The sequence below is a fragment of the Ctenopharyngodon idella genome, chromosome 17 (assembly GCF_019924925.1).
Source record: "Ctenopharyngodon idella isolate HZGC_01 chromosome 17, HZGC01, whole genome shotgun sequence".
NCBI classification, from domain to species: domain Eukaryota; kingdom Metazoa; phylum Chordata; class Actinopteri; order Cypriniformes; family Xenocyprididae; genus Ctenopharyngodon; species Ctenopharyngodon idella.
This window is the reverse complement of record NC_067236.1, coordinates 1110291-1125311: the sequence shown is the minus strand read 5'-3', so window position 1 is coordinate 1125311 and position 15021 is coordinate 1110291. Positions and strand designations below refer to the sequence as shown.

Genomic DNA, 15021 nt, shown 5'->3' with positions numbered 1-15021 from the left:
GTTTTACCCATTACCCACCCACACTGAACAGCATCCATTAAGAACTGCCAGCTGATTATCAGCGTTACTGGGGTCTGAGAGACAGTGACCTCTTAAAACATTGCCTATTAGGATACTTACTGTAAGAATGTCAGAATGCCATTGCATTGTGTTTGTCACCTAAATACCAGATGATTCAAAGACTTTGAGAAAAAAAAGTTATGAAGAAAAGTGATTTTAGTGAGAAGAAAACATTTACAAGACTTAAAAGTACTGGAATACTAGAGGGTCATTCCGTGTCAACTCACTGAGAGGCAGGATTGCCAAGTCTGTGGTTTTCCCATGGAATCGGGCTACTTTTAAACTGTTGCCGTGGGTTGATTTTTTAAAGGTTTTTAAGGGTTAAAGGTTTGACACATTGCATAAATGATATTTCACTGAGATGTGTGTATTGAAATATTTTATATTCTACCAATGATAAAACTTTGCTATGTTAAGTTTTTTGAAGGAGGGCTGCTGGGTAGGAGCCTTTAAGCTCTGTTTATGATCACTACAATATAGTGGTTTTCAATTTGTATAACAGTGTAAAATATGTATTTTAGGTATGGGAGTGGCATATTTTGAGTTTTGATATTTGGGATATGGTCATTGGGCTACTTTTGGGCTATTTTTGATTGGCTTTTGTGCTAGTTTTGTTACACAGACCTGGCAACCCTAAACAGAGGTCCCTAAAAAATTAACAATAAAATGCAATAAAAGAGCTTTTTCCCATTTTTGAGCTGTCACAGTTGGCATATAATGCAACAAGGATTGCTAAGGTCAACAGATTTTACTAATAGACTGACCAATCTCTGTGTTAACATAACATAATGATGCTTCCATCTTTCTAAAGTCATTTTCTTTCACCTATAATTTTGTTCCAAATCTCAGGTGAAAATAGTCATTTTGACCTCCTCCGCTACAAAATAGTTTATTACTAAGTAAATAATCATCATCCATGACATTTAATATATTGGCTTTAATCACTATTTATATTTGTCTTTCATCAGAAAAAAATCTTAACAAAACCAAACATTTTTAAAGTTTTTGAAATTTGGTTGATTTGACAGAATGACCCTTGAGTCATTTCTCAACCCCGTTTGGATTTTCACACCAGCGCTGCGAGAGGTCAGTGTTTTGTGACTCAGGATTTGTAACGAAGGTGTGAAATATGATTCATCATATTTCTATAAAGGACCCGAGCTAGAGTGAGTTAGAGAACAGATGACGGTGTAGGTGACACTGAACTCCTCCCTTTTGCTCCTGCGCCGCGTGGAGGCTATTTTTGTCCCTCCTGTGACAGTTCTAGCGGCTCTCACTGACAGCTGACCGCAGGGGCCAAATCAAAACAACGTCATCACATCCACCAACTTGTTACAGTGCCGAGACCATCACAACACCCTGCTGGACACATATAAGACTCTTTCCTGAAAGCAAACTCGCATCCAGGGAAAAGGAGGTTACATTTTCATAATTCTCTGTCAGCCTCTGAATCTGAGTGAGCTTAAGCGATATGACCTCAAATGAAGAGGACAAAGATCCTGATATTGAGCTTTTTGTGAAGGTAAGCATGAAGATTAGCTTTAATGAGCTATTTTACTGTGTTTTGTGTACTTAATCAATAGTCAGGGGTCAAGAATCAATGGCAGCACTACTTTTGAAAACCTGTTTTAAGCATTATGACAATTGTAGCTCAAGTTTGTTGGCAACGGTTGAGGTTAAGATGGGCGTCTGGCCCAGGACAGGGCTCAAAAGGGGCAGGTAACATTTCAAAGCAGAAACTCCGGGTCCTTCTTGAATTATTTCTTCCTTTCTATCAGCGCCTCATGCTCTAATTCCTCTGAAGGGAACTTCTGCTGCATACTGTGGTTTGTTTTGCATTAAGTTTTGCAGATGTGGTGACGTTTAGAGGACATGTTAACAGCTGAAATTGCTGAAAGGGTGAAAAGAATGAAAATGTTGATAAAGACATTATTAAAAGCATTAACAGCTTTGTAAATCAAAGAACCGTCATAATCGCATAAGGTCAGATACTGTATTTCTTTCATGTGGCATCTTATTCCATGAGTCAAAGTTATAAATAGAGCTAATAGTGACAGAAAAACTTTGTTGGCTGGCATGTGTTTACTGCTTGATTGAGAATTGCTGATTATTGATATATGTCCTTATTAGTGATGTTTGCCAAGTTGCTTATTTGCTTAGTGTTTGAAACCCCTAACTCTTAGTATTAAACTTTAACATATACTGCATTACAGACATTAATGATTCCTCAAATCATGTGTCTTCTTGTAGAGAGACGTGCTGTAACTTTACTAAGTGATCAGACTTACGATTATGTACCTGGGAGACAATAAAACAAGCACAAGAATGTTACTGATCACAGAGATTTAGAGGTGCTCTTTTAAATCAAGCCTGTAGGTAACCACCTGCAACCACCTAGAACATTCTTGCAACCACACAGCAACATGCAAAAAAGCACTGTAAACACCATAGCAACAGCATAGAAATGCCCTGGCAACCAGCTTTAACTACTACTGACACTCATAAAGGTTCCAAAAAGTTTTTACAGCCAATGCCATAGAAGAGCCATTTTGGGTCACTCAAAGAAATTTTCAGTGAACAACAGTTTTTTCAAAGTATGAGGAACATTTTAATAATCAAAAGAACTTTTTTCACTATAAAGTACCTTTTGTGTAATGGAAAGGCTCTATGGATGTTAAAGGTACAGATGCCAATAAAGAACTTTTATTTTTAAGAGTTTATACTGTAGCGTCCTTGTCGGTGAGTTTTGCATGGACAAGGAGCACTTAGAAATCCAATACACAGAGAGTCATAAAATATATTCTAAGAGCAGTTTAATCTAAATAACTAATTTTAATAGTAAAATTATATTTGGTCCTTGCTCTGAATAGCTTTTATCCTATGGGAAGGTATAAAGTTGGGTGGATTGAGTAATGTCAGATTGAAAAACTTCCATGTCACATTCAGTAAATGTCTCCGTGTGTGAGTATAACCACAGGTGTAACATCAGCAATAAGGTGGACATTCGATCTGAGCCAGTCAAGCGTTGACCGTTTAACTCAGATGGGTGTTTGAAAACTAACCTCTTTGCATTTTATCCTAGCAAGTGATAAACACATTAATTTAGGTGGCGAGGATGATGTCTAACTAAGTTCTGTTGACAGGTACAGTATGACCCAAAACCCCTTTGCTGTGGGCTAATGGGGCAGGTAATGGAATTTCTATGCATAATTCAGCTCAAGCACGGATCTGATGTCCGGCTCAGGTTACTGGCCCAGTTTAAGGACGCTATTGGGTAGCTTGATCTTCTAATTTCAGATATGGAAATTTGGCACCGAATCCCATTCGTTCTTTGTATTGTGTACTATTGTTTTGAAGATTACAAATCATGCACTGAATGGTGAATGACTTTCAGGGGTTTAAGAATCTCACATTTGCCCTAATGACTCTGACATGCATGTCTGGGTTTGTGAGTTGAATAATTATATATATATATATAAAAAAAATAATAATAATAATAATAAAAAAAATGGATTACCTTGTTGTTAAAAATAATGCAATATACTATATATTGCTGATTTGCAACAACAAACAATATATATAAAAAATATATATACAATTTTTTTTATTTTTTAGGGCATAATTCATTGCAAGAATCTTTATATTGCTGATTGGCAAAAAAACATGTTCAAACTTGTAGAACTATTGTACTTTGATGTGTGTCATGATTATCATATTCATATATCTTACTGTATATGTGATGTATTGAGTCTGGTGTAATGATCTCTCTGTTTGTGTTCCTCAGGCTGGCAGTGATGGTGAAAGTATTGGAAACTGTCCTTTCTCTCAGAGGCTTTTTATGATCCTGTGGCTAAAGGGAGTCGTGTTCAACGTCACCACTGTCGATCTGAAAAGGTAATGAAATTTCAATTGTATTTTAAAATTAGGGCTATGGGCAAAAAAACAAAAATTGATTATTCAATGAATTGTTTTTTAAGATGTGGTCGATTCAATATTGATTCTCAAAAGCCATGAATCGTTCTTTTTTTTTTCGTATTTTGTTTCCCCGCAAACATTGAACATAATATCCGATTAACTTGAATCTTATTACTAGTCTTCCCCACTAGACGTCATCTTCTTATTTACCTTGCGGAATGTTACAATGGGAATCCTGTCATTCATTCAATGCTTAACATGGCAGATGCAGGTGCGCCTTTCAGCTGATGTTCCGGACAGTTGAAGGAACTGTCACTGTCCCGATCAGGCCAGTGTTGCATGGTCATGAAAGTTTATCATTTGCACTGTGTTTTTAAGGGCTTGCTGATTTAAACATTCAAGCCCATTAAGACGCAAAAGAGAACTCAATTTGGTACTCGTACTCTGTTTGAGACGCTTTGTGTAAGCACACATCTGAAGTGCGTGCCCAGAAAACCGCTTCTCATACAGCACTTGAATACCATACTGAGTTCTCCTTCTCGTCTTCTTGCGCTTGAATGGACAAATTCACACAAAAGTATATCAAAATGCCTGTCTCGGTGAGTATCGTAAACACAGTCGGTTATGTCTTAAGTGAACATAAACAGCTGAGAAAGACAACACATGATATAGAGAAATGATATCGTTGGGATCACTTTCAGAACTATTTTTTTCAGTCGTTGAACGATAAAACACTGACAGCCAATCAGAATCCATTCTAATTTAAGGGCTCGCGCATTTTAAAATAACAGACGACACTGCGGAGAAGTTAATTGCTGAGGTCCAGAAAAGCCACCACTTTTTGAAAAGTCAACCTTCCTTTTCAAGGATACTTTATAGAAAATGGATATATGGAAAACAATTGGTCATACCCTCGGAATAAATGGTGAGAAGTATTAATGATGAGTCAAGTCAAGTCACCTTTATTTATATAGCGCTTTTTACAATGTAGATTGTGTCAAAGCAGCTTTACATTGATAACTGGTACATTATTTGGCTGCACAGCAGCTCTTAAAGAATAGTGTCAATGCAGGCAGATCAAAGCACTGTTGAATATCAAATGTCAAGTCAAATGTCAAGTGTCCCCAACTAAGCAAACCAGAGGCGACAGCGGCAAGGAACCCAAACTCCATCAGGTGACAACAGGTGGCAGACAAGTGGCAAATTGGTGTTAAAGTGGAGAAAAAAACCTTAGTCGGGGGGCCAGTTCTCCTCTGGCCAACAGTGCTTTGTTACAATTCAGGTTGCTATCATAAGTCCAATAGGATCGCAACATTAAAAGTATTTATTCCAGTTCCATCCAATTGAGGATCGTATTGAGGATCACGCCGGTATGGACGGTTGTTGAGGAACTGTGTTGTGGCTGTCGTGTCGATGAGGCCCTCACAGTGGATGATCTAGTTGACTCAATCTCTGCTGATACGTCAGGGCTGCGTTGTGGTCCTGTCAAGGTGCAGGTCCTTGGTCTCACCTGGATACGGCCCGGATCCGGTTGACTACGGTGAACCTCGGGATAAACAGAAAGACTAATATTAGCGTAGATGTCATTCTTCTTCTGATGTAACGAGTACATCAGGTGTTATAGGAAGTGTTCCCGGCTCCGGCTGACCTAATTTATGCAGCCTAATAATCCTTTAACGGATTTGAAAATATAAATTGGTAATGTGTTATGTGTATGCCAGGTTAAAGAGATGCGTTTTTAGTCTAGATTTAAGTTTTAGTCTAGATTTTTTAGTGTGTCTGCTTCCCGAACAATGCTAGGAAGATTGTTCCAGAGTTTAGGTGCCAAATAGGAGAAGGATCTACCACCTGCAGTTTGATATTCTAGGTATTATCAGCTGGCCTGAATTCTGAGATCGCAATAGACGTGAAGGACTATAATGAATTAGGAGCTCGCTCAGGTACTGGGGAGCTAAACCATTTAGTGCTTTGTAAGTAATTAGCAAGATTTTAAAATCTATACGATGTTTAACAGGAAGCCAATGCAGTGTTGACAGAACTAGGCTAATATGGTCATACTTCCTGGTTCTAGTAAGAACTCTAGCTGCTGCATTTTGTACGAGCTGTAGTTTATTTATCAGGCGAGCAGAACAACCACCCAGTAGAGCGTTACAGTAATCTAGCCTTGAGGTCATGAACGCATGAACTAACTGTTCTGCATTTTTCATTGAGAGCATATGTCGTAGTTTAGATATATTTTTAAGATGGAAGAATGCGGTTTTACAGATGCTAGTAACATGGCCTTCAAATGAAAGATTGGTATCAAAGAGCACACCCAGGTTCCTAACTGACGACGAAGACTTAACAGAGCAGCCATCAAGTGTTAGACAGTATTCTAGGTTATTACGTGAAGAAGTTTTTGGTCCAAAAATTAGAATCTTTGTTTTTTCTGAATTTAGTAGTAGGAAAGAGATCATTATGCCAGGTTAGCAAACAGTGTAACATAAAATTACCTCATGTATCCAGTGCTAGTTTTGACAACATTTTCTTGCTTCCTTTGAAGTTGCAGTGAAAAAGACTAGACATTGTTTTTATTCCATTATATTGACTTTGTCAGCTAAATTCACTGTTAGATTAGATTGATTACACTAGTTATTCACTCGAAACATAGCATGCTGAGGACATCTGCTGGTTAAAGCCGTGTAAATGCAACAAGAACAGCAAAAACATGTTGTTCACACTTTGAAACCGAAGTGCGTGAGCTTACAATAATCAGTCCGTTATCGTTCGTTGGTGTAATATAGCAAATATAGTTATCGTTATAGTTATCGTTCTTGGTGTGAACGGGCCTTTAGTCTTAAAGTGACAGCAGCTTAATATTTCTGCTGCTGTCTGTGTTTTTTATGTTAATCGAACAACTTAAGACAGAAAAAAATTCACTCACTGCTCTTGACTGAACAACTTTTGTAACTTTAGAAAGGATTAATCTATATTTAATTTATACAGACTATGCATTTATTAAAGTTTTTTATTTTTGTGTGTCAGGGCCAGTGAAAATTATTCATTGAAATGAACTGAAAATCGAATCGAATAGATATCTTGCAATTTAGAATCGAATCAAATTGGGACATCTGTTTCAATACCAGCCCTATTTAAAATCTATTTTTGGCATTAGGGTTACTGTTAAAAACCCCATGAGGTCAATATTTAGTGCCTTTTAGTTTGTGTGTTAGCTTTATGTGTGTTAGTCCCCCATCTATTTTCTCTAAACACTGTAAATAAGCTTTAATTGTGTCTATATTTTAAAGTTTAATACTCCGCATCTGCATTTTGCTCCATCCTTTCCTCACTCCACAGGTTGAATTTATTGCCTTGCCTGCTCTTTCTTTCCTTTCTTCCATTTCTGACTTGAATTTCCTGACTCATTTCTGTTTCTAAAAAAAAGTAAATTATACATGTCAACTATATAATAACCAGTGAATGTCAATTTATCTAATGAATTTTAATATAATTACTGAAGGCTGAAGGTCACCAACTTTATCTGAATCACACTGGCCCACTTTATCACATTCAGCCAAAGTGGGCGAGCAATATTTAAACACCTTACAAGAAAACAAATAAAAAAAAGTTATTCTTTGCATTTTATTCCCTGTTAACTGTAGCAAAAAATAAAACAGGAACTGTCACAATAATATTTGTTTACATTTAGTGAGCAACCTTATAAGTTAGAAATTAAAATCTTATGTCAAAGGGTTTTTTACCTCGAGGTACTCATCCTTTGAGGTGTGGCCACACCCACCAATTTCATATTGCATCAGCCAAAACTATTTTATCATTAAAAAAAAAAATAGTGTCTCTTCAATTAAACACCGTTGTTATGATCTGCATGTGCAAACCCATTGAGCAAACTACAAACAAGCTTAAACAGCCCACTTTACCTGCATTTACCCTATCCAGGTCTTCCAGTATTGTGGAAATTCTGGCAATTAAATAATAAAAGTCTTGAATTTAGTTATTTTAATGCTTATTTTATCTTATTTTAAATCATGTCATCTTAAGGCCCCTATGGAAGTTTGCTGAGGCCCCCTACTGGGCCCTCGGCCCCTGGTTGAAAACCTTTGCTTTAGACAGATGTTTGTCCCAACCAAATATTCTTTTTCAATAGGAAATACATGAACATAGCGAAGAAAATTGTGCTTTTTAATTGGTCTGCAAAAATTACTTTCTCTTCTACATTGTGTAATGATCAAAATCAGTAAAATGTAAAGTTTTTTATTATTCTTCAAGGAAACCAGCTGATCTCCATAATCTCGCTCCTGGAACTCCCCCACCATTCCTTACCTTCAATGGAGAGGTGCGGACAGACATCAACAAAATCGAGGAATTCTTGGAAGAGATGCTAGCACCTCCCAAGTAGGTTGACAGGATGCTGATAGATGAATTGACTGTTTATGTAATGTGAACAGCATTATATATTTTTCTTTCACTTCCAAAGGTATCCAAAACTGGCTGCAAAGAACAAGGAGTCAAATACAGCAGGAAATGACATCTTTGCAAAGTTCTCAGCCTACGTCAAGAACACAAAGCCAGAAGCCAATGCAAGTGAGTTTAACGTCTGCTCTATAACTTATTAGACAGGTTGAAGGAATATCTACAGCTCTTTATGCATGCTCTGCTGTCAACGGAAAAATATGGAGCCACATGTTATCCAAAGCTCATTCACATTCCACTAGTCCTTTACAGGGATTGTCTTGACTTAAAGTCGCCATATTTCTTCAGATAAAAACATTCAGCATAAGCACATATCAAACTGTTGACTGTGTAGGTCTGGAGAAGGGGCTACTGAAAGCTCTGAAGAAACTGGACAACTTCCTTAACTCCTCTCTCCCGGACGAGATTGATGCCAATGGTACGGGGGAGGAGAAGTGCTCCAACCGCAAGTACTTGGACGGCAATGAATTAACGCTTGCAGACTGCAACCTCCTTCCTAAACTGCACGTAGTGAAGGTGATGTACTGCTGGGAGATCTGGTGTAATTGACTTGACTTGACTTAATTGATCACTTAGTGCAAGATAAAATAATGGGGATTCCTGAAACATTCTAGGAGAGACTTTTTATTGCACTGAATATTATTTTTTAAAAAGTTAAAAGTCTTTTGAACATTATTGCCGGGAATAAAAGATGCACCGGGGCGAGTTGTCACACTACGTATATTGTATGGGGTAAATTGTCACAATTGTCACAATTGTCATTTATTGCCACTGATTTGAGAAGAATACATTTTTCTGAAATATGAAATACTCTCTAAAGTAAAAGCAGTCATCTTCTACACTGCAATTTTTTTCTAATTCTGTATTTTTGACATGTTTTTCAGTAAGATGTATAAAGATTCTTAAATCAAAATAGAAGCAAAATGACATATGACATAAAGTCATGTTTTTTGAAAAAATGATCAAAATTAAGTGAGTTTATATTAAAACAAGAACAAATATCTGCCAGTGAAGTAAGAAATCAAAGGGAAAACAAGTCTATTTTTCTTACTCCATTTTTTTCTTGTTTTAAGCATAAACTCACCCAATTTTGATACTGTTTCAGAAAACAATGCCACAAGTAAATGTATCTTAATTTAAGAATTTTTAGATATTTGTACAGGGAAATACGAGTAGAAAAACTTTTTTTTTTTTTTTTTTTTTTTTTTTGCAGCAGCAGCAGCAGCACAGATATCTATATATATAAAATGCTATTTAATGGATAAATTAAAACAATTCATGAAGCAAAAATGTAAAAGCAACATGCAAAGATATAAAGTAATTGACGATTTCCGTAAAATTACAACATATAGCTTAAGCACATGTAATAACTTGCCCCAACAGGACATTTATTAAAATACTTTTAGGATGATTTGTTTGGAATAAAACAGTTTCTTTTCATCATTATTTTTCTTCCCACATTCAGGTGGTTTCCAAGAAATACCGTAACTTTGACATTCCATCAGAGTTTAGTGGAGTTTGGAGGTACCTGCAGAATGCCTATGCACGTGATGAATTCACCAACACCTGTGCGGCAGACAGAGAGATTGAACTGGCCTATCAGGACGTGGCCAAGCGACTGGGCAAATGAACACCAACCAAGCAGTGTGACTCTAATAATCATATGCAAAACTGGTGAAAGAGAAAATGATTTTTCTTCAGCAGTTCTTGAGCAGAATTTGCCATATTGGCTCAGTCCTGCAATATTCTTAACTGTTGCCTGCTCTCGTCATGCTTGTGTGTATACTTCCATTACTATTGCCATTATGTTTACTGTCTGTAAGTGACATAAACTGCTCTATTAGTGTCACTATCTTTGACGGACTAGAAAAAACACTGTGCCACTGTTTCTCTACAACTTGTCAGAGTTGGATGGTGATTCTCTTTGTTTAAAGTCAAATTCTTGCTGCAAAGCCCTTTACGTTTTTGTGTTGCATAGATTATTTTTGCTAGTTTGTGAAACAGTAGCCTAATATAAATGTGTGCTTTATCTGAAAGTATGATATTTAACTTTAGTATTTATTATGGTTAATGTTTGTGAATTTCTGAAGGAGAAAAAAAAAAGTAAAAATGAAAGAATTAAATTTCTTTCGATTGGCTTGAAAATAATTCTATTTAAGCACACAGCCCCACCTAGTGGTAAAATTAATGAAGCTGAGCTATTTAAATTGGCCTAATTCTGCAGCTGATATACAAATACTGACACAAAATGTATACATAGTATTTAAGATTAATCTTTTTCTATAATCAAATCAAAGCCATCACACAAAATAGGCACACGTTTAGGTCTCAGGTATCTCTGCCCTGTCTGGAATTTTCATATATCAACTCAATAATTATGGTCTCTTATTAAATATATATTTTTTTATAAAGCTTGTGATGCTTTTTTTGTGTATGGTCACGTGTCATACTGCAAGACAAATATTTCAAGTAGAAAAAAACCTCAAGGCTTGTCATCATAGAGACAGCGACCGCGTCATAATCTGAAAACCACGCCCATCACCATCGGTGACAGGATATGCTAAAAAAACAAACAAACAAACAAAAAAACATTATTTTTAACCATGTCAAAGGATTATTTCACCACCCTATGTGAACCTGAGAGGAGAAGAAACTAAAATTTACCAACAATACCCATTCTTCCTACTGATGCTTCACGTCTTATTGCCTGTATCCACTTTTTTCTCCTTAAAGAGCTGGCATTTACGGCTCGGTAGCTTATAAAAACTTTTTTTTTTAGCTTGTTTGCTGTACTGTACCCCCCGGTGTGGGCGTGGCCTAAATGTGCCACAGACACTCGTCCCTCAAAGCTAATATGGAATTAAAAGGAGAAAAAAAGCTATTTACAATACAAAAATGTATCATGTGATCTGTAAAGTTGACTGAAATCGTCCTTGAAGCTGCGGAACAGCTTTTTTAGTCGTGTTAAAGGTGCAATAGGATATTTTCGGAGAGTCTAGAAATAGCGAGCTAGCTTTCAAATCATAACATCCCACCCTCCCTTCAGAGCACTCAAAAAACACTGAACGCACGTAACATTACAATAATAACAAACGTAAACAACTTGTACTTGACTGCTGCAGATTAATTTTGGTGTTGATACTGTTGACATGGAAACACATAATTCAGAGTCTGACTGAACAGCTCCATTTTTAGTACGTCATGGGTTGCCCTCTCTTAAAGGATTAATTCACTTTCAAATTAAAATTTCCTGATAATTTACTCACCCATGTCATCCAAGATGTCCATGTCCTTCTTTCTTCAGTCGAAAAGAAATTAAGGTTTTTGATGAAAACATAGTGGACTTCAACGGACCCCTAACGGTTGAAGGTCAAAATTACAGTTTCAGTGCAGCTTCAAAGGTGCAGCTTTATACATTTTTTTTTTTTTTTTTTAGAAAATGGCCGATCGTTTCACTAGATAAGACCCTTGTTCCTCGTCTGGTATCGCAGACGAGGAATAAGGGTCTTATCTAGCGAAACGATCGGTCATTTTCCAAAAAAAAAAAAAAAAAAAAAATGTATAAAGCTGCACCTTTGAAGCTGCACTGAAACTGTAATTGGTTTATAAACACAAATGCTCACCTTCCCTATTCAAATTACGGAAAAAACTGAACTGGCGCTGCGTTAGTTCCGTAAGTTGAATAGGGAAGGTGCAGGACATACAGCGTAAGCTTTTTGAAGAATACAGAAGGTGAGCACTTGCAAGGTGAGTATTTGAGTTTATAAAGCATATACATTTTTATTTTTTTTATTTTTTTTTGAAAATGGCCGATCGTTTCTCTAGATAAGACCCTTATTCCTTATCTGTTATCGTTTAAAGCCCTTTGAAGCTTCATTGAAACTGTAATTTTGACCTTCAATCATTTGGGGTCTGTTGAAGTCCACTATAAGGAGAATAATCCTGGAATGTTTTCATCAAAAACCTTAATTTCTTTTCGACTGAAGAAAGAAGGACATGGACATCTTGGATGACATGGGGGTGAGTAAATTATCAGGAAATTTTAATTTGAAAGTGAACTAATCCTTTAATTACGGTAGGTATGGCGTGAATGCAGCATAAGCTAGTTGTTTTGATTCGGTAGGAACTGTAAAAGGTGGCTGCTGTTTGTTTGCAGTGCTCCAGACTGTAAAAAAAAGATGGATGACGCACCTTCACTCTCTTCCATTGTAGTAACTGAAGCCGCCAGGGTGTGTCAATATGGTTCTGACATCTTGAGTCTCGAATGCGCGCATAGTGAATTTAGAGTCCAAGTCTGCACAGTAGTGAGCGCGAAGTGAAGCCGCAATATCAAGGTCCCGCCCGCACTCCCGCAGAATCGGTTAATATTGCAGAAAAACACATTATATCAGTGTGAAATAAACAGTTCTGGAAATGTAGAAATTAAAGGGACGACTTTGCTCAGAGAAGCAGTAATCTCAGCTGTCAATCATGACGTCAAACCCGCGTTTTTATAGCATAAAATAACTAGCTTAAAACAAACTTATTTAAAGAACGAACACTTTAACTAACATCAGCGTGATAAAAACTGCCTAAAATGACAGAAACTATCTTTGGAAGAAAAATATTTGACGTGTAATTTGACTGTTCAGTTTCTCTCACGTTCATTACATTACATGGAGAGGGTGGGGTTTATGACCTATACTGCATCCAGCCACCTGGGGGCGATCAAGACACTTTGGCTTCACTTTTCAGGACTCGTGTGGCACGCTTGGTGGTATAAACCAAAGAGCTTAGAACCCAAGAGGCGACACTGTCGGTGCGTTCCAAACGGGATATATCGCCCTCCGAAGGGCACTTCGGAGTGAAAATAATCATGGCCGCCATATTGAAGGGTCGTTCCAAACAGAAGTGCTCAAAACTGGCCACTTCAAAGGGCCCTTCTGAATGAAGGATTTCGAAGGGTACAACTGATGGACACTTCGGGCCCCCGTGATCCTTTGCAAAGGGGTTGTTTTTTTTGACGTCACAGAATGGGTACAGGAGACTCGGGAGTTCGATTTTACCTATAAATGTATGTTTAGTATTTTTCTATACTACTGTAATATTTATACGAGTTAGATTTGGCACATTATTATGGTCAAAACGACATTGTACTTCAACAAAAATACTTTACAACTCCCTTTATCAGTCTATTTAAATGTTTAAAATACATAGACACAATATACAATATGGTGATAAACCAAAAATAAATAAATAAATAAACTAACGTTAAACAAAGGGCGCAGCTTGCACAATCTACTCCTCCTCGATTGTCTCGTTAAGATGACGCAGAAGTGCGTTCCAAAAAAAGAGTTTTTTTTTTTTACCCCTACACCCTTCATCCCTTCGAAGCTCTCACTCCGGAGGGTAAACCCTTTTAAGGGATTAAAGCATAGGGATGAGCCCTTCCGAATGGAACGCAGGGTTTGATACTTTTTGTGTAACAGCCACTAGATAGCGCTCCGGTAGCGCGGTCGTCATTATGGGCTGAAAATACTAACTGGACCATAGAGTCCTTCACATCTTACGCACCCAAAATCGGCGAATTTCACTGCCAAATCAGAAGCGCAATAGAACAGTTTTTTTTTTATATATAAATTAAGTCACCAGTAAATTGTATAGCTCCTACAGTAAATGTTGTATTGTCTTATATATGTTTTATTTTACCAGTTGTGGAATCCAACCATTCAACCATCTGAGGTAACGTAGTTAGCCTTCTTTATTGAGTATTTCCATTGTATGCAACTTTACACATTTATTAATAGTAAATTAATAATTAATAAATTTAAGATCACCATATTTGCAGCGAACAATATATTTTAGACCTGAATAATAGTAATAATATCTAGGTCTGAATTGAAATAGGCTATATTGTACGTTTTAATGGATCACGCTACAAACATAATGATCTATGATGCATTGCTGTGTCCGTTATCGCATATTCCCACTTTTGTACACTTTTACTTTAACGGACATTAGACAACACTGCAAAAATCAAGCTGTTATATTCATATATTTATTGTCCAACATTCCCAATTTTTCTGATGCATGTCCTTAATTTAATTTCATACGTTGGTAATAATTCAGTGTTTATAAGCCTTTTAGAGAATTTTAACCCAAACTGACTGGGTTTCTAGAGAGCAAAGGTTTTGTGAAAAAAGTGGAAGACTTAAACACAAAGTGTGTAAAATAAACTGTAAAAGGATTTGATGATCAGTAGTGATAGTATTTTATTCTGTGTTGTCATCATTCAGGTTGGATTTCAGCTTTAATGTACTTTTTTTTAACAAGGCAGCTGATCTTGCCATAGAAACTAGTGGACTGCCGACTCGCTTTCACCCCAAAATGGCGGAAACGCAGGGCCGCTGCTGGGCGCCGGTGTTTCAATGGAACGTTCTATTGAGTGTGGCTTCTTGTTAGTGTATATTCTTTGTATAAACTCTGCATAGCATGAAACGCAGTCGCGCTGATGACGTATGATGTCTGTGCAAAAAGGGTGCACGAGGGTATGTAAAAAGAAAAGATGCATTCCAAACGGGATATATCGCCCTCCGA

The 15021-nt window shown here is 37.0% G+C and overlaps 1 protein-coding gene across 1 annotated transcript; it reads left to right on the top strand.

The window, feature by feature from the left end:
- Nucleotides 1–1344: 1344 nt before the first annotated feature.
- On the top strand, nt 1345–10856 carry clic5a (chloride intracellular channel 5a). The gene is made up of 6 exons (XM_051867857.1): nt 1345–1582; nt 3845–3954; nt 8242–8367; nt 8450–8556; nt 8780–8961; nt 9911–10856. The coding sequence occupies exons 1-6, from the start codon at nt 1532–1534 to the stop codon at nt 10073–10075; spliced, it is 741 nt and encodes a 246-aa protein (XP_051723817.1). The 5' UTR covers nt 1345–1531; the 3' UTR covers nt 10076–10856.
- The last annotated feature ends 4165 nt before the right edge of the window (nt 10857–15021 follow it).